This window comes from Jaculus jaculus, chromosome 2 (genome assembly GCF_020740685.1).
Source record: "Jaculus jaculus isolate mJacJac1 chromosome 2, mJacJac1.mat.Y.cur, whole genome shotgun sequence".
Taxonomy (NCBI): Eukaryota; Metazoa; Chordata; class Mammalia; order Rodentia; family Dipodidae; genus Jaculus; species Jaculus jaculus.
Genome location: NC_059103.1, coordinates 137,271,050 through 137,298,698, shown reverse-complemented (window position 1 = coordinate 137,298,698; position 27,649 = coordinate 137,271,050). Strand labels below are relative to the sequence as shown.

The following is a 27,649-nucleotide window of genomic DNA, read 5'->3' as shown; positions in this document are numbered from 1 at the left end:
CTTCTACCTCTGCCTCCCGAGTGCTGGGATTATAAAGGCATGTGCCGCCACGCCACGCCCAGCATTACCAAAAAAAATCTTTTAAAAATATATTTAAAAAAAATATTTTAAAGCCGGGTGTGGTGGTGCACACCTTTAATCCCAGCACTCGGGAGGCAGAGGTAGGAGGATTGCTGTGAGTTTGAGGCCACCCAAAGACTCCATAGTGAATTCCAGGTCAGCCTGGGCTAAAGCAAAACCGTACCTGGAAAAAAAAATTTTTTTAAAAAGAAGAAAAACAGTATTTTTTTTTATTTATATGCAAGGAGAGAGGGAGGGGGAGAGAGAGAGACGGAAAGAGAGAGGGGGAGAGAGAGAGACGGAGAGAGAGAGGGAATGGGTACAACAGGGCCTCTTGCTGGTGCAAACAAACTGCAGGTGCATGCACCACTTTGCATTTAGCTTTATGTGAGCACTGGGAGAATCAATTTTGTTATTTTGGGGAAGCACGGTCTCACTCTAGCCCAGGCTGACCTGTGAATTCATTTCTGTATCTCAGGCTGGCCTTGAACTCACATTGATCCTCCTACCTCAGCCTGGTCTTGAGGGCAATACGCTTTTTTTTTTTTTTTTTTTTTTTGAGGTAGGGTCTTGCTCTAGTCCAGGCTGACCTGGAATTCACACTCTGCAAACATTTTTGAAGTTGGTCCTAATATACAAGGTATTCTCTTTACAACCAAGGTATAGCAAGGTCAAGAATCCTTGTCCTCACAGAATTTACCATTTTGTTGGAGAGTAACAGGCACAGATTGTTAAGGAACTCAATACATAACAGCTGGGGAAAACAGAAAGTGGCACCACTTAAGACAGTGTGGGAAGGCTTCAGACAGGAGGATGCACAACTGCAAGGGTTGATAGAATGAGAGGAAATGTGTGCTGTTTGCTACCCTGAAAACTGAAGGGAAATTTTTACAGATCAGAGCATGCTGAAGAACACTGTAGTGACAAGCAGCGAACCTGGACTTGATAAACGGCCTTAAACGGCCTTGAACGTCATCCTGAATTTGAGGGTGGATGGATGGCGGTCTCTCCGGACAAGTGATTGCTGGGCACTGAGATACAGGAAAAGCCTGTTGAGGGGAATGATGGCCTATCCCAAACTGCTCAATGTACCCAATGGTAAAATGACTGAACTCATCGCCGGTTACACAGCTAGCCGGCCACCCCAAGGGAGTCCCCCGAGGCGTCACAAAGAAGAGAACGCGAGCCGAGCCGCAAGGGTGATATCGCGAGATTTCCGTCCGCAGCTACTCTCGTCGCCTGGCAACCTTCCGCGCGCCGCGGAGGGGCCGCGGAGCTCGCAGACCGGAGTCACTGCGCCAAGTCCAGAGAGCCGAGCGTCAGGTGCCTCCGGGAAGAGCGTGGGGTCGTAGGGAACCAGAGCCGCCTTCCCAGCTTGCCTGCCAGCGAGACTTGGACTTGTTAAATTGCGGGTCCCTGTCTGTAAAGTCCCGGTCCACAGAAGGGCTGCTCTGTCTCTGACCAGCGGCTGAGAGCAGGCCAGGCTGGGAAGCCCGCGGCGGAGGCGGCGGGGATGCAGAGGGCCGCGGGCCGTTGGCGCGGCCGGGGGGGAAGCTCGGAGCACTGAGGGCTCCATCCGGCTCCTTGAGTCGGGGGTGCCCCAGACGCCGCCCATCTCACCTGACCTGTGGCAGTCCCAGGCGGGAAAGCCAGGAGGTACATTACGATGATCCCCAGAGCGCCTCCGGAGCTGTGAAACTGTTCCCACCTCCTTCTGGAGAGACGCGTACAAGCAAATGAGGCGAAATAACAAAAATGGCTAGTGGGGGAGTTTTTCAAACTTTAGAAACAACCTCTTTTAGAGAAAACCAGGACACCTCACAAGTGTTGATGTCATGTTTTATTATAATGTTCCAAAATTTACGTTACTGGCTTCGGTTTAGACTCCGGAGGCTTGCAATTTTTCTAAAACAGTGATATGTAAAATTGTAAAAAAAAATAGAAAAAGCAATACCATATATTGTTCCGTATATGTACATCAATAAAGACGTGGGCCTGGAGAGATGGCTCAGCAGTTAAGGCGCTTGCCAACAAAGCCTAATGGCCCAGGTTGGATTCCCCAGTAGCCACCTAAAACCAGGTGCACAAAGTGGCAGATGCATGAGTTCGTTTGCAGCGGCTGCAGACCCTCGCTCACTCATTCTCATTGTGTATATCTCTCTTCTATCTCTCACTGTTTGCAAATAATTTTTTTTAAATATGAAGACATGAATAGGATGGATGCCCAAATTTAAGAGAATAAAGGTAGAAGGGTACAGTTTCAGGGAGGTTTTGTGATGTTTTTGCTATATGCTAAGGATGAACTCAAGGCCTTGTGCATGGCAGGCAAATGCTTTATCGTGGAGCTACGTTCCGTTCCTATCCCTCATTTTTCATTTTGCTTTTGTGAAACAGGATCTCACATTGGCCATGTAGCTTAGGCTATCCTTGAACTCTAATCCTGCTTCCTTCACCTCCCAAGTGCTGAGATTGTATCCATGTGCTACCACGCCCAGCTCAAATGAATCTTTAATATATATATTTCATTTTTTGAGGTAGGGTCTCACTCTAGGACAGGCTGACCTGGCTATGTATTCCCAGGCTGGCCTGAAACTCTCAGCAATCCTCCTACCTCTGCCTCCCAAGTGCTGGGATCAAAAGCGTATGCCCAGCTCCTTATATATTTTATGCTTACCTATGATGCTATTGGCATTATATTTTTCTTCACTGTTTTTTTAAAACTGTGTTGGGGATTCAATTCAGTGACTCATGCATGCAAGGTGATCACTACCAACTGAGCTACTTCCTCAGGCTCTGTATGCTTTTATCATGAAATATTATATATATATATATTTTTTTCAAGGTATTGTCTCATTCTAGCCCAGGCTGACCAGGAATTCACTATGTAGTTTCAGGGTGGTCTTGAATTTACAGAAATCCTCCTACCTCTGCCTCCTGAGTGCTGGGATTAAAGGCATGCACCATCTTGCCCAGCTCATGAAATACCTTAAAGGCAAAATTAAGAAAAACTTTTTTACCCAATTGGAAATTTTTTTAAAATTTGTATTTATTTATTAGAGACAGAGGGAGAGAGAATGAGCATGCTAGGGCCTCCAACCAGTGCAAATGAACTCCAGATGCATGTACCATCTTGTGCATCTGGCTTACGTGGGACTTGGAGAATCAAACCCCGGTCCTTTGGCTACATAGGCAAGCGCCTTGATTGCTAAGCCATCTTTCCAGCCTGTCCAATTGGAAATTTCAGAATATTACATCACATCTTAAATTCATCTGAAAAATAAGCTTCAAATTTTGTTATGAAATTATGTAAATACAAATAGAATCAAATTTCCAAAATCTTTGAAGGTTTTATAATTTTATTCTAAAGGCTAAATATCTTATATTCTGAGGAATCCAAAAGAACATCTGTATCTTCAGATTGTTTTTATCGTGGGCAATTTATATTTCCTAGGTAAAAACATGGCAATGGGTAGCCACATATATTTATCATCTACTGAATTCATTTTTCCTTCTAAGCACTAACTTACGTCCAGAATACTGTATAAGTTAAGATATATAATTGGTAAAATTTCAGATACACTGCAATAATATTCATACCCTTATAATGAACTTTTGGTTACATTTTTAGTTTTTAAAAAATTGGGGGAGACTTGGGTATTTATCACTTATAGCTGTAGATTTTGGGTGACAGAAAAAATTGGCTTCCTTAGGTTTATGGACAACATATGAAAATATATATAAAACTGTGATCTATAATGGTCTTAATATACTTGGAGGTAGAACAATGAAGACAATTTTATCTGTGTACAAAACTAACAGAATAATGATTATAATAGCAAACATTTATTGAACTATGTGAGACATATGTCGAACATCCTATAAGAATCCCCACTCTATACCTTGGAACTAAGTACAATTTCTTCTCATTTATATATATTTTATTATAATTTACTTTGGGAGAGAGAGAGAGAGCAAAATAGGGAAAGAAGCAGATAGAGAGAATGGGCATGTCAGGGCACTTAGCCAGTGCAAATGAACTGCAGATGCATGCACCACTGTGTGTATCTGGCTTACGTGGGTACTGGAGACTCAAACCTTGGTCCTTAGGCTTTGCAGGCAAAGCACCTTAACTGCTAAGCCCTATCTATTTATTTATTTATTATTATTATTTAAATCTTTATTTATTTATTTGAGAGTGACAGACAGAGAGAGTGAGGCAGAAAGAGAGATAATAGGCACACCAGGGTCTCCAGCCACTGCAAGCAAATTCCAGATGCATGTGCCACATGTGCATCTGGCTTATGTGGGTACTGGGGAATTGAGCCTAGAACTGGAGTCCTTAGGCTTCACAGGCCAGCACTTAACCACTAAGCCATCTCTCCAGCCTTATTTCTTATTTTTATTTAGCCAGGTGTGGTGGTGTACACCTTTAATCCCAGCACTCGGAAGGCAGAGGTAGGAGGATTGCTGAGAGTTGGAGGTCACCCTAAGACTACATAGTGAATTCCAGGTTGGGCTAGAATGAGACTCTACCTTGAAAAACCACAATTTTTTTTTTAAAGTTTATTGCAAGGAGAGAGAGAGAGAGAATAGGCACACAGGGCCTCCAGGTGATGCAAATGAACTCCAGATGAATGTGCCACTGTGCATATGGTTTTATATAGGTGTGGGGAAATTGAACCCGAGTCATTAGGCTTTGAAGGCAAGGGCCTTAACCACTAACCCATCTCTCCAACCCTATATATTTATTTTGAGACAAGTTCTCACATATTGGCCTCTAACCTATGGGCTTAAGCAGACAGCCTGCCTCACCATCCCAGGTAGCTGGGCTATAAGCACACTACTGCTGACATCCCCTTATTTTGTTCCTAATCTTATGTATCTATTTTTGTGGTGCTAAGGATTAAACCAGGGCCTCATGCATGCATACCCCTTGCCCTAAGCATATTTTATTAAAAAGAGAGACAGAACTATAAGAGCCTAGCCTACAAGCATTTAAAACCAGAGCATGTTGCCTTTTTCTGGATGACAGATGTAGTAACATTTCCAGGCATGGTCCATTTTCAGATGTTTTTACCATTCTATGTATAACTCAAAATTTTTACATTATGTGTCCTGATATATATCTATCAGTTTTGGAAATACAGTTACTATGGTTACCATAAGAAGAGCAACCAGAGACTTGGCCCATTCTCAGCCAACATTAGCTTGAGAAGCTTGACATAATTTTCTGGGAATTTCTCTACCTATGAAACAAGAACACTGTACAGTATTCCTTGAGGTCCTTTTTTTTGGGTGGTCAAGGTCAGGTTTTGAGGCAGGGACTCATTCTAGCTCAGGCTGACCTGAAATTCACTCTGTAGTTCCAGACTGGCCTCTAACTCACTGGAATGAAAGGCATGTGTCAAGTCACCACACTTAGCTCCTGAGGTCCATTTATTTATTTATTTATTTTGTTCATTTTTATTTATTTATTTGAGAGTGACACAGAGAGAGAGAGAGAGAGAGAGAGAGAGAGAGAGGCAAATAGACAGAGAGAGAGAATGGGCGCGCCAGGGCCTCCAGCCACTGCAAACAAACTCCAGACGCGTGCGCCCCCTTGTGCATCTGGCTAACGTGGGTCCTGGAGAATCGAGCCTCGAACCGGGGTCCTCAGGCTTCAAAAGCAAGCGCTTAACCGCTAAGCCATCTCTCCAGCCCCATTTTTTTTTTTAAGGTAGGGTTTTGCTCTAGCCCAAGCTGAGCTAGAATTCACTGTGTAGTCTCTGTGTGGCTTCATACTAATGGCAATCCTCCTACTTCTGCCTCCCAAGTGCTGTGATTAAAGGTGTAGACCACCATGCCCAGCTTGAGGTCTTTTTTGACTCAAACAAATAATAAATCTTCCTTACAGGCATATCTAGCCTGCAGCCCATGGGCTGAATGTGACTGAGGATAGCTAGTAATAAAATACAATAAGGTGTTTTTTTTTTTTTAATTCTTTAACTCAATTACATAGCTCTCAAGTGTAAACTTTGTAGATGACGACAGTGTATTGCAATGTCAAAAGGTTGGGTATGCCTGTAAAATGCCCACAGTAGGTCTGGGGATGTGGATCAGTACTAGGACAATTGGCTTTTGCTTAGCATGTACAGAGCTCTAGACTCTATCCCAGCACTGTAAAAAGAAAATAATAAAAGGTCACAATAGGGGCTGGAGAGATGCCTTAGATAAGACATGCTTGCCTGCAAAGCTTAAGGACCCAGGTCCAATTCTCTAGATGCACAAGGTAGTACATGCATCTTGAGTTCATTTGCAGTGGCTAGAGGTCCTAGTATGCCCGTTCTCTTATTGGTATCTCTTTCTCAAATAAATAAATACACAAAATATCAAAAAATTAAAGGCCACAATAACAATTCAGTACAATTCAATACTATTCTAGGGGAGGAGAAGATTTAAAGAGGAAGTATGAGGTAGTGAGGCAGAGGGGGACCCCACGTTGAAGGCCAGGATGAGCTACAGGCAAGACCTGGTCTCAAAAATTAAAGGAAGAGGGCTGGAGAGATGGCTTAGCGGTTAAGTGCTTGCCTGTGAAGCCTAAGGACCCCGGTTCGAGGCTTGGTTCCCCAGGTCCCATGTTAGCCAGATGCACAAGGGGGCGCACGCATCTGGAGTTCGTTTGCAGAGACTGGAAGCCCTGGCGTGCCCATTCTCTCTCTCTCCCTCTATCTGTCTTTCTCTCTGTGTCTGTTGCTCTCAAATAAATAAATAAATAATTTTAAAAAAAAATTAAAGGAAGATTGTAGTCTTAGCATTCAGGAAGCAAAGCCAGGAGGATGTCTGTAAGGTCAAGGCCAGCCTGGTTTACATAGAGAGTTTCAGGCTTGTCTTGTCTGCCTAGTGAGACCTCTGTCTCAAAGAACAAACAAGCATACAAACATCCAGAGGGAAGGAAAAAAGCAAAATAAGTATATTCACTTAATTTTGGTGTTTTAAATCACTTTAATGAAAAGTCTATAAACGTAGAAAATATTTCAGTGTGTAAAAAATGCCTATTAACTAGATTGTGAAATAGTTTTATATAAGAAAATTGAATAAGCAAAAATAACCTTTCCTAAATTTCTAGATTCATGATACTCCTTTTTTTTTCTTTAATTTTTAGAAAGTTGGAATTAACACTAAGCCTGCTTCTGGACATGGTGTCAAAACAAAGTTACTACTAAGTTTGACTAACAGAGAGAACATGGTTCGACTAACATTGGAATTAATTACCAAAAACAGCAATCTGAAACTCCGAAAAGAAGAAACTATTGCACATTGCCTGAAGAAAATAACTCATATAAATTTTTCACACAAAAGCATTGATTCAATTGTAAGAACTCTGAAATTATTTCCTATTTTTGCAAAATTAACATTGCTATACTTAGAAATTTGCTTGAGGGCACACCTATATAGTAATTCTATTTTCATCATACTTACTAAATATGCTTTTACCAGGAAGCTTTACATTATGTTCCTATTTTAATTTCTTCCCTGTGATATTTAGTTTGTTGTCTCTATAAAATATAGCCTTCTGAGTCTTATAAATATGTACTAAATGTATATGTTGCTATTTCTCTGTAATACTTTATACTTTGGTAGATAATTTTTTTGTTTTTTAACTTTTTTATTGACAGTTTCCATAATTATAGACAATTTCCTCCCCTCACTCACTTTCCCCTTCACAAGTCCACCCTCCATTATATTTCTACCCCTCTGAATTAGTATCTCTTTTTTAAATTTTTTAAAATATTTTTATTGACAACTTCCAAAATTGTAAACAATATCCCATGGTAATTCCCTACCCCCCCCCCACTTTCCCTTTTGAAATTCTACTCTCCATCATATCCCCTCCCCCTCTCAATCACTCTGTTTTATGCTGATGTCATCTTTTCCTCCTATATGATGGTCTTGTGTAGGTAGGGTCAGGCACTGTGAGGTCATGGATATCCAGGCCATTTTGAGTCTGGAGGAGCATGTTGTAAGGAGTCCTACCCTTCCTTTGGCTCTTACATTCTTTCTGCCACCTCTTCCACAATGGACCCTGAGCCTTGGAAGGTGTGATAGAGATGTTTCAGTGCTGAGCACTCCTCTGTCACTTTGTCTTAGCATTCTGAGTCATTCCAAGGTTACCACCATCTGAAAAGAGAAGCTTCCCTAACCAAAGGTGAGAGTAGCATTCAAATAGGATCTTAATGAAGGTTGATGTATTTTTTTTATTTTTATTTTTATTTATTTATTTGAAAGTGACAGAGAAAGAAGCAGATAGAGAACGGGTGCGCCAGGGTCTCCAGCCACTGCAAAGGAACTCCAGACATGTGCGCCCCCTTGTGCAACTGGCTAACGTGGGTCCTGTAGAATCAAGCCTTGAACAGGGTCCTTAGGCTTCACAGGCAAGCGCTTAACTGCTAAGCCATCTCTCCAGCTCTGAAGTACTTTTTTAACATAATTTATTTCAGTTGCTTGTCTCAACACTCTAGGCTGACTGCCAACAGCCAAGAACTGGCAGCTTTTAAAAATATTTTAACTGCTGGGCATGGTGGTGCACACCTTTAATTCTAGCACTCAGGAGGCAGAGGTAGGAGAAGTGCCATGACTTAGAGGCCTGTCTGGAACTGCAGAGTGAGTTATTGGTCAGCTTAGGCTAGAGTGAGACCCTACCTCAAACAACAAACAAACAAAAACTAACTTTTGGGTTGAAGAGATGGCTCAATGTTTAAAGATCTTGCTTCCAAAGCCTGATCGTCTGGCTTCCATTCCTCAGTACCCACATAAAAGCAGATGGACAAAAGTGGCACATGTGTCTAAAGCTTTGCAGTTGAAGGAGGCCCTGGCTTGCCCATTACTCTCTCTCTCTCCCTCTTTCCTTGAAAATAATAATAAGATAACAAGAAAAATATACTTTACCATGGGATTTTTTTTATAATCATGGAAAATGCTAATAAAAATTTAAAAAAAGAAAAAAATATATATACTTTACCTTTTGAGACTATATGTGTACTGATTCAGAAATCACAATTTTCAATACTTAGGATATATCCTTCTAACCTTTTTCTAGGCATGTAGTCATATAATTATTTTTCAGCAGTAGGTCATAAGGAAGGTACTGTTTCAACTGTTGTATGAAATCTACAAGCTATTACTAAAGAAACCAGGATATTTGTTTTACCATGTGTTGCAGTCAGGTTCACATTGCTGGTAGAAATCATACAACCAAGAGCAGCTTGTGGGAAAAAAAGAGGTTTATTTTGGCTTACAGGCTCAAAGGGGAAGCTCCATGATGGCAGGGAAAATGATGGCATGAGCAGAGGCTGGACATCACCCCCTGGCCAACAGTAGGTGGACAACAGGAACACGAGAATGTGCCATACACTGGCAAGGGGAAACTGGCTATAACACCCATAAGCCCGCTCCCAACAATACACTGCCTCCTGGAGGTGTTAATTCCCAAATCTCCATCAGCTGGGAACTTAGCATTCAGAACACCTAAGATTATGGGGGACACCTGAATCACACCACCACACTGTGTTCATGTCAATAGCATTACCAAAGTTTTTAATTGATGGATTTTGAATATTGGATTATTTCTAATTTTCAGTATTGGAAACTAAGCCTACAGAACTATCAAGCCCTGCTTTACAATGTTCGATAGTAATTTGTTCAGTGCTTCAGCTTTCTGAGAAATCTTACTACTTCTGTAGAAAATTGCTTGCACTGGGAAAATTTTAATGAATACAATTTTACTGGTGTAATTACAGAATTAGAAATCTGAGAATTAACTTGTAATCATTGACTTCTTATTATGACTATACTAAGGACAGAAAAATAATATATTATCCTTAGGGAAATTTGAAGAATGCACAAGTGAATTTTTTTATCTTAAAAACTAAGTGTTCAGAAGAAATTAGTTATGACCTGCTTTGTTTTCCTTTTCAGGATGACCTCTCTCCTTGCAAAAGCCTTACTGTTTTATATTTATATGACAACCACATTAGTGACATCACTAATCTGAATTATGCCACAAATCTGACCCACCTGTACCTGCAAAACAATTGTATTTCTTGTATAGATAACCTCAGATCACTCAAAAAACTGGAAAAACTGTAAGTCCTTTTATTTTTGTGTCATATTTTTTTCATTATAGGATATATTTTATACAGGTCACTATTTCCAATTTTTTCATTAAGGTCCAACAATAAATTGAATGTGTAGTTGAATCTGAGTATCATGTTTTGTGGAACAATCCTTTTTTTTTTTTTTTTTTGGCACACAAATTTCTTTTTATTGGGGGTAGGGAGGAATGGGCCTTAAACTGGGCCTGGAGCCTGCACTGCACAGCTTGTTCATTGGCACTGCCTCCTGAGTCCTGAGGTTTCATCACATCTGGAAGCTCGGGAGGGCTGGAGAGGGGCTCAATGTGCAAGGCCTTGAAGGCATCATCTGCTCGGAAGGCCAGGCCCATTCTGGCAGGGGCCTGTGGTCTTGCTGTCTGGCTGGTGAAGCCATACTCTCCCATCGTTCTTCCATCATCAAGGAGCTGGTCATCCTTGTACAGCCACTGCTCGTTGGGTGGCTACTTGAGGATGCCCTCAAGGATGTGCTTCAGCTTGAATGTGGTACTCGATTCCTTGCATCCGTGAAGATGGTGGTCTTGTGATACTGGATCATAAGAAACACATCCTAGGGGTGGCAGGCCCATATCAGCACTGGCCTATGGGTCGTCCCCCACCCCGCCACCCCTGCAGCCCCAGACCTGGCCATGCCACAAATCCTCATTTAAAAAATTTTATGTTATCATTCATACAGAACAAATTGTTTCACATGTAATACTTAATAATTTGTGGCTTATCAAGCCTGAGAAGCTAAGTGTGGTGGCAGTGGCACATGCCTATAATCCCAGAATTCAGGAGGCTGAGGCAGGAAGATTACTGAGTTCAAAGCCAGCCTGTGCAACAATGAAACTTTGTCTCAAAAAAAAAAATAATAATAAATAAAGCCTGGTGTAGTTTTATTTTAGAAAAAGGAATATGTTATCTTATGGGATTTTAGAGCTAAAATATTTTCATTTGAGTTCAGCTAGTCAAAACTATTTCCGTGGAACCTGTTGCAGTCAGGTTCACATTGCTGGTAGAAATCACCCAACCAAGAGCAGTTTGTGGGCAAAAAAAGGGTATATTTTGGCTTATAGGCTCGAGGGTCAGCTCCACAATGGCAGGGGAAAACAATGGCATGAGCAGAGGGTAGACATCAACCCCTGGCCAACATAAGGTGGACAATAGCAACAGGAGAGTGTGCAAAATACTGCCAAGGGTGAGCTGGCTATAGTATTCATAAGCCCGCCCCCAACAATACACTGCCTCCTGGAGGTGTTAATTTCCAAATCTCCATCAGCTGAACCTAGCCTTCAGAACACCTAATCAAGGGGACACCTGAATCAAACCACCACATTTTCTGCCCCTGGCCCCTATAAACTGATTAACCATCCATGATGTACAATGCAATGCATTCATACAACATTAAAAGTCCCCATTGTTTTTATCAATTCCAATGACATTCATACATCCCCATAATTCAACGTCTTTTAACTGAGCCATAATACCAAAAAAATAACCTCAAAAAACCCCATAGTGTAGCCAGGGGTGGTGGTGCACACCTTTAATCCCAGCACTCAGGAGGCAGAGGTAGGAGGATTGCTGTGAGTTCGAGGGCACCCTGAGATTCCATAGTGAATTCCAGGTCAGCCTGGGCTAGAGTGAGACCCTACCTTGAAAAACAAAACAAAAACAAAAAAAAAGAATACATAGTGGCACAGAATAAACATTCACACTGCAAAAGATGGCATTGGGCATAGCAAAGAAATACTGAAGCAATACATGCCTTAAACAGGGCAAACACCAAACTCTGTAGCTCCATATCCAACAACTCTAGCCAGGACAATTCTCCAAGTCCAATAACTCTGACCAGCAATGTCTGTGGAGTTCCAATTCCACCCCTCCAGCTAGGCTACTCACAGTCCTGGAAAACATCAGGGTCGGCAGCTTTCCTTAGCAGCCATCTCATGGTCCCCGCATCTCCATTGGGTCTCCACTGCAATCCATGGTTCATCCTCATGGCCCCATTGGGTCTCCATGCAGGCAACCAGCAAACCTGCTTCACACTGCCCATGGCCATTTCCAAAACATAAGACTTGCAAACTCAATGACCCTCTCTTTCCTGCATTTCTTATACTCCACAATACCAGATAGGGTGCCAGTTTATTAATCCGGGGGAAATAAAATAGACTTTTTGAAGAACAGGACATTCCTTGAGCACTCAGGCCCCTTCAAAAGAGTCTACATTCTTCCTGTTGCCCCAGTGTAGGTCAGTTGGCCCAATCTCAAAGGTTGTAATCTCTCAATTGTGGCTGAACAGGCAGCATTTCATCCAAAGATTTTTCTTCCTGTGCCATATCCCTCTGCACATACCAGCTCATTTCTATGCAAAGCAACCCTGCACAACTTCTCAGGACACAGGTATAACAGCAAGCTTTTCACACAAACTGCTAAACCAGTCCAAGCAAAGCTCTTTCTTACCCTCATAAGCCAAACCTCACAGTCTATAGTTCTTACTGCATTCTGGTCTTTCAACTCTGACCAGAATAGCCCATCAAGCTGTACTGACAGCACTGCAAGGTGTCTCTTAGACCAAGGTTTCAAATCCTTCCATAATCCTCTTGAAAATCAGCTCAAAAGGCCAAGGCCACAATCAGGTATCTATCAGCAGCCTCACTCCTCAGTACCACTTTACTGTTGTAGTCAGGTTCACATTGCTGGTAGAAATCAGCCAACCAAGAGCAGCTTGTGGGAAAAAGAGGTTTATTTTGGCTTACAGGCTCGAGGGGGAAGCTCCACAATGTCAGGTGAAAATGATGGCATTAGCAGAGGGTGGCCATCAACCCCTGGCCTACATAAGGTGGACAATAGCAACAGGAGGGTGTGCCAAACATTGGCATGGGGAAACTGGCTATAATACCCATAAGCCTGCCCCCAATAATACACTCCCTCCAGGGGGTGTTAATTCCCAAATCTCCATCAGCTGGGAACCTAGCATTCAGAACATCTAACTTTATGTGGGGACACCGGAATCAAACCACCACAGACCCAAATACAGTCTGTGACTTTCAGAATCACACATCTGAAAAGATCAAAGTCACACAATTGATAATGCTGATGTATATTTGATTGCAAGAAGGTACTTACTTCCTGTAATAATAATAATGAGGCACTAAAGACTGGCAGATCCAAGTTCTTCAGATTGGAATAACTACCAAGCTGTTCAAAAGTGGACTAAGTGGGGACCCATGGTATGGCTAGGAATGCTTACTCCTAATATAGACGACTAGCATGAAGAGATGGCTCCATGGTTAGGAGCCCTTCCTGCACGAGCATGAGGGCTTTCAGAGGCTTGAGGCTACTGAATCAATTCCCCAGAACCCATGCTAATAGCCACACACATCTCTAACCCCAGTCCTGTTGGGAACGGAGACTGGGGAATAGCTGGGGCTCAGGAAAATAGCAAGTTCTAGAGTCAGTGAAGAGACTCTGTCTCAAGGAAACAAGCATGCGAGCAATGGAGGGGACACCTGACATTATCATCTGGACTCCATGCAAGAGCACAAGGATGCTGCATTTACTCATGCACATGCATTTGACACACACATCACAGTACTACACACACATGTGCAAAAAAAAATGCAGAGTAGGGCTGGAGGGATAGCTTAGCAGTTAAGGCGTTTGCCTGCAAAGCCAAAGGACCTAGGTTCAATTCCCCAGGACTCATGTTAGCCAGATGTACAAGGGGGCTCACACATCTGGAGTTCATTTGCAGTGGCTGGAAGTCCTGGCATGCCCATTCTCTCCCTTTCTCCCTCTTTCCCTGTCAAACAAATAAAAATAAAATATTTTTTTTAATGCAGAGTAATGTGTTCCATCCTAGATATCCAAAACAGAACCTCTAGGAGTTAGGCCCAGAAATCGTCATTTATCAACTCACAACCCAAGTTATTTTTCTGTATAGTATCAACTAAGGAGTCTTGTTTAGTCGAGAGCATTTAAATTTTCTCACTTAAAAAAGTGTTTTAGACTAAATTAAGTGTAAGGATATAATTTGTCATTGAAACCTTTCCATATATTTAATACAAACACAATACTCTGCATGTATATAATCTTCACACAACTCAGTGGTTTTGCTATTACTTTTTGTTTTGTTTTTCAAGGTAGGGTCTCACTCTAGCTCAGGCTGACTTGGAACTCACTATGGAGTATCAGGGTGGCCTCGAACTCTCGGCAATCCTCCTACCTCTGCCTCCCGAGTGCTGGGATTAAAGGTGTGTGCCACCATGCCCGGCTTTGCTATTACATTTTTATAACCCTTAAGTTCATGATATTCTCAGTCTACTTAGAACTATGTCCATTGTTTTTCAGGTATCTGGGAGGCAACTGCATTGCTGTCATAGAAGGTTTGGAAGGATTAGAAGAACTTAGAGAGCTTCATGTTGAGAGCCAGAAGCTTCCCCTTGGAGAAAAGCTTCTGTTTGATCCAAGAACTCTTCATTCTCTGGCAGTAAGGCCACATTTGACTATTTGGACCAGAATATAGTGATTAATGCATTGTAATGAAATAGAAATGTGGTGAAGGTATACTTGGAGAATGTATACAATCTTCCTGTTCGTATGTCCCACTGAGAGTTTTAGGATGGATACTGATTTGTTTTCTCTTTTTCTTCCTTTTTTTTTTTTTTAAGGAAAGGGTTTATTTCAGCTTATAGGGTTTGTTTTTTTTTTACATTTTTTAATTGACAACTTCCATAATTGTAAACAATAACACTTGGTAATTCCCTCCCTCCCTCCACTTTCTCCTTTGAAACTCCACTCTCCATCATATCCCGAAACTCCACTCTCCATCATATCCCCTTCCCCTCTCAATCAGTCTCTTTTATTTTGATGTCATCATCTGTTTCTCTTATTATAATGGTCTTGTGTAGGTAGTGTCAGGCACTGTGAGGTCATGGATATCCAGGCCATTTTGTGTCTGGGGGAGCATGTTGTACAGAGTCCTACCTTCCTTTGGCTCTTACATTCTTTCTGTCACCTTTTTTGCAATGGATCCTGAGCCTTGAACGTGTGATAGAGATATTTCAGTGCTGAGCACTCCTCTGTCACTTCTCATCACCATGGGGTCACTGATTTCTCATATAGACCTTGGTTATTATAGCTCTTTAAGTGTCTTATATAGGCCTAAGAAGTCAGCGTTCCTTCACCCTCACAGCTGACCAGGAATTCACTATGTAGTGTCAGTGTGGCCTAGAACTCACAGCAATCCTTCTACCTCTGCCTCCCAAGTGCTGGGTTTAAAGGTTTGTGTCTCCATGCCTGGATCCTTTTTTTTTTTTTTTTTTTAATTTTCCAGGTACAATATCACTGTAGCTCAGGCTGACCTGGAATTCACTATGTAGTCTCAGGGTGGCCTTGAACTCAGCACAACTCCCCTACCTCTACCTCCTGAGTGCACACCACCACACCTGGCTTGGCTTCTTTATTTTTTGGTTCTTAACTTCTTTATTTTGTAAACCTATGCTGTATACATTTTGGGGGGTTGTATTTTGTACTTTTTTTCAAGGTAAGGTCTCATTCTAGCCCAGGCTGACCTGGAACTCACTCTGTAGCCCAGGCTGGCTTTGAACACCTGGTCTATATTGTATCCTTGGAGAGGAAAATGGGAGTTATGGAGTGCACTAAAGGCAAAAGGAGTAAGTTATATTTAACAGTAGAATTCTAAATATTCCACCTGAAAAAAAATACAGCCTTGGGCTGGAGAGATGGCTTAGCGGTTAAGCGCTTGCCTGTGAAGCCTAAGGACCCCAGTTTGAGGCTCGATTCCCCAGGACCCACATTAGCCAGATGCACAAGGGGGCGCACACATCTGGAGTTTGTTTGCAGTGGCTGGAAGCCCTGACGCGTGCCCATTCCCTCTCTCTCTCTCTCTCTTCCTCTTTCTCTCTGTCTCTGTCACTCTCAAATAAATAAATAAAAATGAACATAAAAATATTTACAAAAAATACAGCCTTGCAACAGAATCTCTATGTCTTTTGATTTTCTTGCCTAAAGAGTAAAACCTGAACTAATGAGTTTAAACTTTTCAAGGTGACTGTATAGAGTATTTAAACTATTTACTAATGTTAATTTAGTTATTTTTCTTACAGAAGTCCCTCACTATATTGAATATCAGCAACAACAATATTGATGACATAAAAGACTTAGACATACTGGAGAATCTTAATTACCTTGTAGCAGTGGACAACCAACTTGTGCGTGTGAAGGTAGTGTAAAGAAAGTTAAGTTTAAGATGTTTATATGGGGCTGGATGACTAGTAGTTAAGGCACTTGCCTGCCAAGCCAGAGGACCCAGGTTCAGTTCCCCAGGACCCATGTAAGCCAGATGCACAAGGTAGCACATGTGTCTGGAGTTCATTTGCAGCAGCTGGAAGCCCTGGCATACCCATTCTCTTTCTCTCTTTTTCTCTTTCTACCTCTTTCTTTCTCTTAAATAAATAAATAAAAATAAAATATTTTTATGAAGCTGTGATTGAAAAAATATTTTTGTGAGCTGGGGAGATTATTCAGTGGTTAAAGGTGCTTGCTTGCAAAGCCTGCTAACCAGGGATTCAATTTCCCATTATTCTTGTAAACCCAGATGTACAAAGTGGCACATGCTTTTGGAGTTTGTTTATAGTAGCAAGAAGCCCATTCTCTCTCTCTCCTCTCACTTCACAAATAAGTAATATTAATATTTTTTACAAAGGAAAAATATTTCAAAATATTTATAAAATGTCTCACTTTTTTAAACTTCTGGATTTTAAAAAACTATCACTATCACTATTTCTTTTTTATTTATTTATTTTTTTTGGTTTTTCGAGGTAGTGTCTCACTCTAGCTCAGGCTGACCTGGAATTCACTATTATAGTCTCTGGGTGGCCTCAAACTCATGGTAATCCTCCTACCTCTGCCTCCCAAGTGCTGGGATTAAAGGTGTGTACCACCACGCCCTGACTGTTGCTACTTCTTAATATATTTGTTTACACAATTCTGTTTTATCTGGTTTCTTCTGCATACCCCAATGACTCTGTCTTTTACCTACAGAATGAAAGCTTCTCTGAGAAGAAACTAGGAGCTTCTTCCTCTTTACTATGCTCTCAGTTAGACTCCCTGGGCTTCTTTCCCATTAATTTTGATCTCCCAATGAGTGTGAAGAAAGCCCCTAGACATTGAACTTGCCCTAATTTGTACTAGCTGTATTCATGCCCTGTTTGTTACATGATATCATGAGTTGGGCAACCTCCATATTTGTCAAGCTCTGTACATTAAAGGGAGGGTGCAGTCAGCTCTAGGACTCAAGAAATCTACAGGCTGGTTTTGTGGTACATGCATGTGATCCTAGTTCTTGGAAGGGAGAGGCAGAAGAATAAATGCAGGCTAAGGCCAGCCAGGTCTGCATAGTGAGACCATGTCTCAGTATCTTCCCCCCCTAAAAAAAAAAAAAAAGAAAGAAAAGTAAAAGAAAAATAAAGAAAGAAAGAAAGAAAGAAAGAAAGAAAGAAAAAAGAAAAGAAAAAGAAATAACTTCTAGTAAACGAGCAATGAGATGACAGTGTGACTCTTTTTCTTAAGTATGTAAGCCCTAACTTAATTGCCTGGGCTAGAAAAAGCTTCCTGAAAGTAATCACTCAGGAATTGAGCCATTGCTATGTTCTCAAAGGGCTAGGATGTGGCATTATTTAATGACATGGGGACCACGAGAGAAAGAATGGGTATCTTTATCCTGTTAACAAAGCTTATGCTCTCAGAGCTTAATCCAAACCACCTTATTTTCCAATTTACACATGACTTCTCCCATAACAGTTATAAGCAATAGATAATTATGAAAATAAATATAATTTAGTACAAATGAATTCTTCAAAATATCCAAAGTTCCATAGAATGACCAAGGTAGATATTTAATTTTTTAATAATGTATTTTATTTATTTGAAGCCTAAGGACCCAGATTTGATTCCCCAGTACCCGTGTAAACCAGATGCAAAAAGTGATGCATGCCTCTAGAGTTTGTTTGCAGAGGCTAGAGGCCCTGGTGCATCCATTCTTTCTATATATCTATCTATCTGCTTCTCTCTCTCTCATGCACACACACACACACACACACACACACACACACACACACAAAATAAATAAAAATATTTAACAATAAATTTTTAAAATAAAAGCTCAGTTTGTTCAATTTTTTTTTGGGGGGGGGTGTTGAGGTAGGGTCTCACTCTAGCCCAGGCTGACCTGGAATTCACTATGGAGTCTCAGGGTGGCCTTGAACTCACGGCAATCCTCCTACCTCTGCCTCCAGAGTGCTGAGATTAAAGGTGTGTGCCACCACACCCGGCTTGTTCAAATTTTAACTTGAAATATATAAGGACTTCATGAAATAAATTCTAGATTCAAAAATATCTAAGGGCTAGAGATATGGCTTAGCAGTTAGTAGGTAAAAGACAGAGTCATTGGGCTTAGGTTCCTACAAAGCCTAAGGACCCAGATTTGATTCCCCAGTACCCACATAGGCCAGATGCATTTGGAATATGTTTGCAGTGGATAGAAGCTCTGTTGTGCCCATTATCTCTCTCTCTGCTATTCTTTCAAATAAATAAATCATTTATTAAATATCTTAAATTTTAGAAAGATCTATGCTTAGTTATTCAGTATTCATCATATGTTTTTCATATATATATAGTTTTGTTTTTTGTTTTGTTTTGTTTTTTGATTTTTCGAGGTAGGGTCTCACTGTAGCCCAGGCTGATCTGGAATTCACTATGTATTCTCAGGGTGGCCTTGAACTCGTGGCAGTCCTCCTATCTTTGCCTCCCAAGTGCTGGATTAAAGGCAAGTGTGACTATGCCCGGCTTAATAATTGTTTCTTTTTTAAAAGATTTTATTTTTATTTATGACAGTCAGAGAGAGAGTGAGAATGAGCACACCAGGGCTTCTAGACACTGCAAATGAACTCCAGAACCACTATGTGCATCTGGCTTACATGGGACCTGGAGAATTGAACCTGGGTCCTTGGGCTTCACAGGCATGTGTCTTAACTGCTAAGCCATCTCTCCAGCCCAATAATTGTTTCTTTTTTTACTTTATTACTTATTTATTTACTCGAGAGAGATAAAAAGAGGTAGAGGTAGAGAGAGAGAGAGAGAGAGAGAGAGGATGGTATGCCAGGGCCTCTAGCCATTGCAAACGAACTCCGACGCATGCACCACCTTGTGCATCTGGCTTACATGGGTCCTGGGGAATTGAACCTGGGTCCTTTGGCTTTTTAGGCAAGTGCCTTAACCAATAAGCCATCTCTCCAGCCTTTTCTTATTTTTTGTTTGTTTGTCTGTTTGTTTCCAGACTGACCTGGAACACAGTATATAGTCCCAGGCTTGCCCTGAACCTCTGCCTCCTCTTTCTTTCTATCTGCCCTCCCTCCCTTCTCAAATAAATAAATAAACCTTTAAAAAAGAAAAAAACAAAGTTCCAGAACAGCTGGGGCTAGAATGAGACCCTACCATAAAAAAGAAACATAATATATTAAATATATGTATGTGTATAATAATTGTCAGAGAAAGAAAAAAATCATTTTAAAATCCCTAAAATTTTCTGAGCTCAATTCTATGTACAAAGCTTGGCAAACATTCAGTGATGAGTGCTGAATATATACATTTTAAAGTTCATAGTTGTTAATTATAATTACCAAGATCTGTTCAGTACTATCATTACTTTAGTATTCCATTATGCTTAGTTTTCATATTAAACTTGTAGTTTTATTCAGGTTTGATTTAACAGGTGTTTCAGGGAGAGCCCAAAGGAGGTGAAGCCCATGGGGGCAGGGCCCTCTCAGGTGCCTGAGGAGGGAGCAGGTCCCCTCCTCTCTCCTCCTCTTCTTGCTACCCCTAAAGGGGTTTGGGAAATGACACAATACAAGTAGCGAAGGGGCCTGGTCCCCAGTCTGTATAACTGGTACCTGGAGGTGAAAGGTTATGGAGAACAGGGACCAGAGTAGGGACAAGTGGGAGAAAGTGAACAAGGACCATTTGTCAGAATCCACAGCTTTCTTTTTTTCTTTTTTGTTTATTTTTATTTATTTATTTGAGAGCAACAGAGAGAGAGAGAGAGAGAGAGAAAGAGGCAGATAGAAAGAGAGAGAATGGGCATGCCAGGGCCTCAAGCTACTGCAAACAAACTCCAGATGCATGTGCCCCTTTGTTCATCTGGCTTACGTGGGTCCTGGGGAATCAAGCCTCGAAGTAGGGTCCTCAGGCTTCACAGGCAAGTGCTTAACCCCTAAGCCACCTCTCCAGCCCCAGAATCCACAGCTTTCTGATTCCAAATTGAATTAAAAAACAAACAAACAAACAAACCTGCCTTTAATCACAGCACTCAGGAGGCAGAGGTAGGAGGATGAGTGGGAGTTCCAGGCCACCCTGAGACTCCATAGTGAATTCCAGGTCAGCCTGGGCTTGAGTGAGACCCTACCTCAAAAAACCAAAAGAAAGAAAGGAAGAAAAACCCCCACAAAACCTACTACCTCCAAATGATCCCAAGGGAAATTTTTACCTGTTTGTTTGTGTGTTTTATGTTAATGTGGGCTCAAGGCAAGTTCGACAACAATGTGGACTCCACAGTGACTTCTCCATCAGTGTGAGTAATAATGTGGGCTCCATGGTAAATTCTATATCAGCATTGGCTCTATGGTGAGTTCTGTGTCCATGTAGACTCCCTCATGAATTTGAGATCATTGTGTCCTCCTTAGTGAGTTATGTGTCAGTGTGGGCTCCGTGGTGAGACTCTCCCTAAAAAAAAGTAATAATAACAAATAGCCAATTACATTCTCTTCCTAAAAAATGCACTTTAAGTATTATAATATATGAATTCAATTTAAGATTATGGAAATTACATGAAATATAAACATAAGAAGAAAAGCTAGTGTGACTATATTGATGTAAAATAAAATCGTATTTTTTAAACTTTAAAAAATATTTTATTTTCAATTTATTTATTTGAGAGAGAGAAATACAGAAATAGGCAGATCGAGAGAGAGAGAGAGAGAATGGGCATGCCAGGGCCTCCAGCCACTGCAAACAAACTCCAGATGTGCATGCCCCCTTGTGCATCTGGCTAACGTGGGTCCTAGGGAGTCAAACGTGGGTGCTTTGGCTTTGCAGGCAAGTGCCTTAACCACTAAGCAATCTCTCCAGCCCTAAAATAGAGTTGGTTTTTTTTTTTTTAAGAAAATAGTTATGCCAAGCATCATGGCACATATATTTAATCCCAGCACTTGGCTAGAGGTAGGAGGATCACCTTGAGTTTGAGGCTAACCTATGACTACAGAGTGAGTCCCAGGTCAATACCAAAATAAACTGGGTGTGGTGGCGCACACTAATCCCAGCACTCGGGAGGCAGAGGTAGGAGGATTGACATGAGTTCAAGGCCACCCTGAGACTACATAGTGAATTCCAGGTCAGCCTGAGCTAGAGGAATAAATAAATAAGGTGGACAGCAATTGAGGAGGACACTTGACATTAACTTCTGGCTTCCCCACGCATACCCACACATACATGCATGTGAACATTCATACATACAAGCACATCACTCATACACACAGGCAAAAAGGTATTCAACCATCTGGGGAAAGAATGCAAACCATTAAATTCCAATGATTGGAATATACCAAAACCTGCTTATTCCTCCAATACAGATATCCAGAGAAAAAAAAGATATTACAAGTTCTTAGGCTGGGAAGAGAGCTTAGTCAGTAAATTACTTGCCTTAGAAGCGTGAAGACCAGAGTTTGATCCCCAGAACCCACATAAAAATGATGGGCGTGGTGGTTCCCACATATAAACCTAGCACTGGAAAGGAAGAGACAGGTGGAGCCCTGGGGCTCACTGGCCAGCCAGCCTAGTCTAATGAGCACTCTCCAGACCAGTGAGAGAGATCCTATCTAAAATAATAATAACAATAATAATAATAATAACAATAATAATAATGATGATAAAGATGTATGGCACCTTAGGAGTAACAACATCTCAGATCATCCTCTAACCCCCCACATGTGCACATGCAAACATGTACACAGACACACACGTGCACAAAGAAAAAAGAAACCCCAAGTGCTTTTACTCCCAGCATGAGGTCACAAATACAAATGCCTAGGTACAGCTTATTGGATATTGAATACATTTGAATATACTTTTGCTACTTATGTTAAGTCTTCTGAAAGCTTAGTCAAAAGATAAGTTGAAGCTTAGCATCAGAATATTAACTTCTTTCTATGTTCCTGGGGCCACTATCTGTTTTAAAGCTATAATTGTTTTCATTCTTTTTGCCCAAACCTATTGGCATTAAACCCTATGCCTTGGGGGGAAAATCTCTCATGCCATACATAAGGTCACTGACATTCATCCAAAAGGTTGTCAGTAATAGACAGCTTTGCGTCAGGGGGGAAAGGAAGTGGACTTCATTAGAGGACCCTAACAAAACCACCATAATTACCTGAGGGCTTCAGCACTTAGAGAGCAGCTGCTTTTATATGGATACCAGTAGGCTCCTCAAATACATCTACAGAAAACACAGAAATGAGTGAAGGTAGTTTTTACATAGAGAAGTCTAACTTTAAGATGATTGCTTTTGCTGATAATTTTTATTGTTGTTAAAAATAAAAATTTAAAGTCATCATTCAAATGTTGATATTAAACTTCATTCATTCATTTTAGTAAATGTAGTTATCATTATAATAAACAAAAATATACAAGTCAGTCTTGTGCATTGATATTTGTGCAATATTATACAGTTAGTATTTATAGCATATTCTGGCATGGAAAACTACTTTTTTTGAGACAGGATCTCATGTAACCCAGGCTGCCTTAAATTCACTATATAGCCAAGAATGAGCTTGAACTTTCATCCTTCTATCAGTTTATTTGGTTCTGGGTGCGGAACTCATGCATTCTAGGTAAGTGCTGTACCAACTAAGCTACATCCGCAGCCTCTCTCTCTCTTTCTCTTTGAGGTAGGGCCTCACTCTAGTACAGGCTGACCTGGAATTTACTATGTGGTCTCAGGGCAGCCCCGAACTCACCATGATCCTCCTACCTCTGCCTCCCAAGAGCTAGAATTAACATTGTGTGCCACCATGCTGGGCTCACAGCCTTTCATTTTTGAAAACAGAAAAATAATATTTTAGAATGGTTAAATAGGTTTTAATCTTCCAATCAAGATACTGATTTGATTATGGAAACTGTCAATACAAATATAAAAAAAATTTTAAAGATACTAATTTGAGGAATAAATAAGAAAGATATCTAAGAAAAAATGTTTAAGGAACAGAGATTGTAAGGAAAATTACTGGCAGAGTTCAGTGGAAATGATAGAGAGGGGAGAGAGAGAAAAGGAGGGGAAGGGAAGGGAAGGGAAGGGAAGGGAAGGGAAAGGAAAGAAAAAGGGGAAGAGGGGGGAATATGAGTTAGATTACTAAGAGATATAGGCACTTAAAAACAATGACCAGCCAGGCATGGTGGCGCATGCCTTTAATCCTAGTACTAGGGAGGCAGAGGTAAGGATCGCCATGAGTTTGAGGCCACCCTGAGACTACATAGTGAATTCCAGGTCAGCCTGGACCAGAGGGAGACCCTACCGCAAAAAAAAAAAAAAAAAAAAAAAAAGACCAAGTCTCCTTTACTATGGGCCAAGAGCTTCAGGGAAGTGAGAATATTTGAAGTCAAGGAACAGGATATGGCATGTAGGAAGCAAGTGGCTTCTGTCCTTCCTGCTACCTGAGATTTCATCCCCTTGTCTTCACTATCCAGAAACTACAACAGACAGGGACTCCCTATATTACTTCCCTCTAATCCTGCCTTAATCTCTCCAAAGATAGTCCCACACAGGGACCTCCAGGCAGGAATCCACAGAAAGGGTGGGTGAGAGGCAGATGATCAACCACAAGAAGAAATACATCCTTTCTTTCTTCTCTTTCCTTGTCTGCAGCCAAACTTCAAAAAGTTTCATCTTACTGCTCACTGAAATTCGTAGCCTGATGATGGTAGTAGGTAAGAGACAGGATGCTAGCCAGAGAAGAAATACTGAAAATGGGAGTGCAAGAGAGGGAAGATCCCAAGAGAAGGCAGTAAGGATCAAGAAAATTGATTAATATGGGAAAAGAAGAGCTCATGATATAGATCAGTTGCCCTAGGTTCCATCCCCAGCACTGCATAAAGCAGGCATGGTGATAAATGTCTATAATCCCACCCAGCCCTAAGGAAGATGGAGGCAAGAGAATCAGAAGTTCAGGGTTATCCTTGGCTATGTAGCAAATCCAAGGTCAGCTTGGGGGTACATATGGTCCTGGGCCAAAAAAAAAAAAAAAAAAAAAAAAAAGATAGAGTAGTCCTCTTCTTTGTGGAGAAAAATAAGAAAAAGGGATGCAAGTAGAAGTATGAGACTGAGACCAGAAAAGAAGAGAAACAAGAAGTTTTAGGCAACATAATACGTACTTTAGAAACACTTCTATTTAACTCACAGGGCCCTAGTTTAAATGACATTCATTTTTAGCAGCATTTTTTTCCTGTAACCTCTTTAAATAGCTATACATCAATATATAAAAATATCAATTACTTTATTGACTTATGCTTGGACTAGCATTGTTTTACTTTTATTGTTTTTAGTTGACAACTTTCATAATTATAAATAATATCCTATGGTGATTCCCTCCCTCCCTCCACTTTCCCCTTTTGAAACTCCACTTTCCATCATATCCTCTCCCCCTCTCAATCAGTCTCTCTTTTGTTTTGATGTCATTATCTTTTCCTCTTATTATGATGGTCTTGTGTAGGTAGTGTCAGGCACTGTGAGGTCATGGATATCCAGGCCATTTGGTGTCTGGAGGGAGCATGTTGTAAGCATTCCTACCCTCCTTTGGCTCTTATATTCTTTCTGCTACCTCTCCTGCAGTGGACCCTGAGCCTTGGAAGGTGTGATAGAGATATTTCAGTGCTGAGCATGGACTAGCATTTTGTTTTGTTTTTTTGAGGTAGGGTCTCATTCTAGCCCAGACTGACCTGGAATTTACTACATAGTCTCAAGTTGGCCTTGAACTTACAGCATTCCTTCTACCTCTGCTTCTGGAGTGCTGGGATTAAAAGCATGCACCCAGCTGGACTTGCTTTTTTTTTTTTTTTTTTTTGGTTTTCCAAGATAGGGTCTCACTCTAGCTCAGGCCGACCTGGAATTTCCTATGTAGTCTCAGGATGGCCTTGAACTCATGGTGATCCTCCTACCTCTGCCTTCTGGCGCTGGGATTAAAGGCGTGCACCACCGCTCCTGGCTGGACTTGCATTTTTGCAAGCTGCTTATAGTACAGGTTGAATCATGAGTTTAACTAGGCCAGCATCATATAACTTTCTAATGCTATAGAAAGTCAAATGCACATGCAAATACATATGAAAATAAATAACAGAAAATTCTTAATCTTTATCTTCAGGGTTTTTTTTGTTTTTTTTTTTTAATTTATTTATTTGAGAGCAACAGACACAGAGAGAAAGACAGATAGAGAGAGAGAGAGAGAGAGAGAGAGAGAATGGGCGCGCCAGGGCTTCCAGCCTCTGCAAACGAACTCCAGACACATGCGCCCCCTTGTGCATCTGGCTAACGTGGGACCTGGGGAACCGAGCCTCGAACCGGGGTCCTTAGGCTTCACAGGCAAGCGCTTAACCGCTAAGCCATCTCTCCAGCCCTATCTTCAGTTTTTATGTCTGCAAAGTTTATTAAATCAATAAAATAACCTGAGAAGTTCATCTCACAGTCAGATTCATTAGTGATTTACTTCATTGGCTTTCTGATGACCATTTATCATGAGGAATAGAATCTTCAGGATGAATGGGGAAAATAAAAAGCTTGACAGCCTTGTCTCTTATATAAACTAAATATTTGATTTATAAGATACAAATGAACAAACCACTATAGCCTGTCATATTTTCTTAGTTTCTAATTTATTCAACCTCTGCTCAATATTGATCCTGACAAGCCAAGTGGCCCAAAGATAAATTTATTCATTCCACAGTTTAGTCAGGAGCAAGCCAAAAATTATAGATTTTTTTCTGGCAAACGATGACAGGCAGTCAGGGGATGACAAATGGCTATCTTTAGATTCAGTAAGGACAGTTGGGCCAGACGTTTCCAATAAAGATTGGAGCATGCTGGTCAAATACAGGTTCATCAGCAGTCATCATTAAAGCAGAGAGAGCAGTGCCTGCCACACGTACCCATGCAGGAGCGTAGGCACCAGCACTGCAGGGGGAACGGAACTAGCTCCTCAGGACTTCGTAGCAGTCCTCTAAGTGATAGTATGACATGATCATTTATCAAACCAAGGCTGTCCAGAAAAGTGTCTGCTTCCTTAAGTAACGTATTGAAGGTCAGGAAAGTGAAGGCATTTTATTAAAGACAGGAAGGCGATGAACAACTAGAGCGTATCCAAAGGGTAATCGTATTTCAGCACAGGATTAGTTTAGTCTTAAATAAACATACACTGGAGGGACTATGTCGAGGGTCATTTATCAAGTGAGGAATAGTGAACAAAACTCCAAGCATTTTTATCTAGATCATTTTAAAGTTCTCATAAAGTTATACAACACACATACACACACACACCCTTTGAGTTTTTAGGTTAAGAGAAATGTAGTATAACTTGCATAAAATAATCATAGCTGTGTTGTTAAACCCTGCTGAACCAAAGCTGCAGAGAGAATACAATCAAGGGCCCAGGATTTCTTTTTGTTTGAGCCTCACTCTATAGTCTGTAGTCCAGACTGTTCTGATCTCACTCTGTAGCCCAGGCTGGCCTCCCAAATTTTGGGATTACAAATGTGAGCCCCCATGACTTGCCTAAAAATGGCTTTCTAACTAAATTCTTCTTCCTTATTTAAAACTGTTGCTGAGTTAACCAAAATTAAGAAAAAGAGAATTAAGCCCACCGTGGTGGTGCATGCCTTTAATCCCAGCCCTCAGAAGACAGAGGTAGGAGAATTGCTGTGAGTTCAAGGCCACCCTGAGATTACATAGGGAATTCCAGATTAGCCTGGGCTAGAGATAGATTCTACCTTTGAGGGAGGGAGAGGGAGAGAGGGGAGAAATTATGTGAAAGGGAATAGTAGGACAAGCAAAAAGGCAAAAAATTAACTCCTTTATGACTTGCTTGCTTTGTTCTGGGCTTTTCAATGACAATTAATCCTGTTGACCCTCTCTTTGCAAGTGAAGACATGCACACAGTAAGCAACTGATTCAGAAAACCAAGGGTCACATTTTAGAAAAGATAATTCCTATATGTTCATAGGTTATTTATTTGGATATCTCAGAGTCAAGCACAAACCAAATTGTGGGAATATAGCCAAAGAAAAGTAAATACTGTTTATGAGAGACTTGCATTCTTGAGTTAAGCATGGCATATATATTTATT

At 41.1% G+C, this 27,649-nt stretch overlaps 1 protein-coding gene and 1 pseudogene across 3 annotated transcripts in view; one reads left to right on the top strand and one right to left on the bottom strand.

The window, feature by feature from the left end:
- Window positions 1-1,289: 1,289 nt before the first annotated feature.
- Ppp1r42 (protein phosphatase 1 regulatory subunit 42) overlaps window positions 1,290-27,649 on the top strand; it is a 52,086-nt gene continuing 25,726 nt past the window's right edge. Inside the window, exons 1-5 of one of the 3 annotated variants that reach the window (XM_045143880.1) lie at window positions 1,290-1,383; window positions 7,202-7,411; window positions 10,015-10,181; window positions 14,541-14,679; window positions 16,322-16,435. In XM_045143880.1, coding sequence (XP_044999815.1) covers window positions 7,283-7,411; window positions 10,015-10,181; window positions 14,541-14,679; window positions 16,322-16,435 — 549 coding nt within the window. In that variant the 5' untranslated portion in view covers window positions 1,290-1,383; window positions 7,202-7,282. Of the gene's footprint in view, window positions 1,384-7,201; window positions 7,412-10,014; window positions 10,182-14,540; window positions 14,680-16,318; window positions 16,436-27,649 lie in introns of all 3 variants that reach the window. The other 2 variants (XM_045143879.1, XM_045143881.1) reach the window with 2 other exon arrangements.
- On the bottom strand, window positions 10,261-13,746 carry LOC105943737 (annotated as a pseudogene).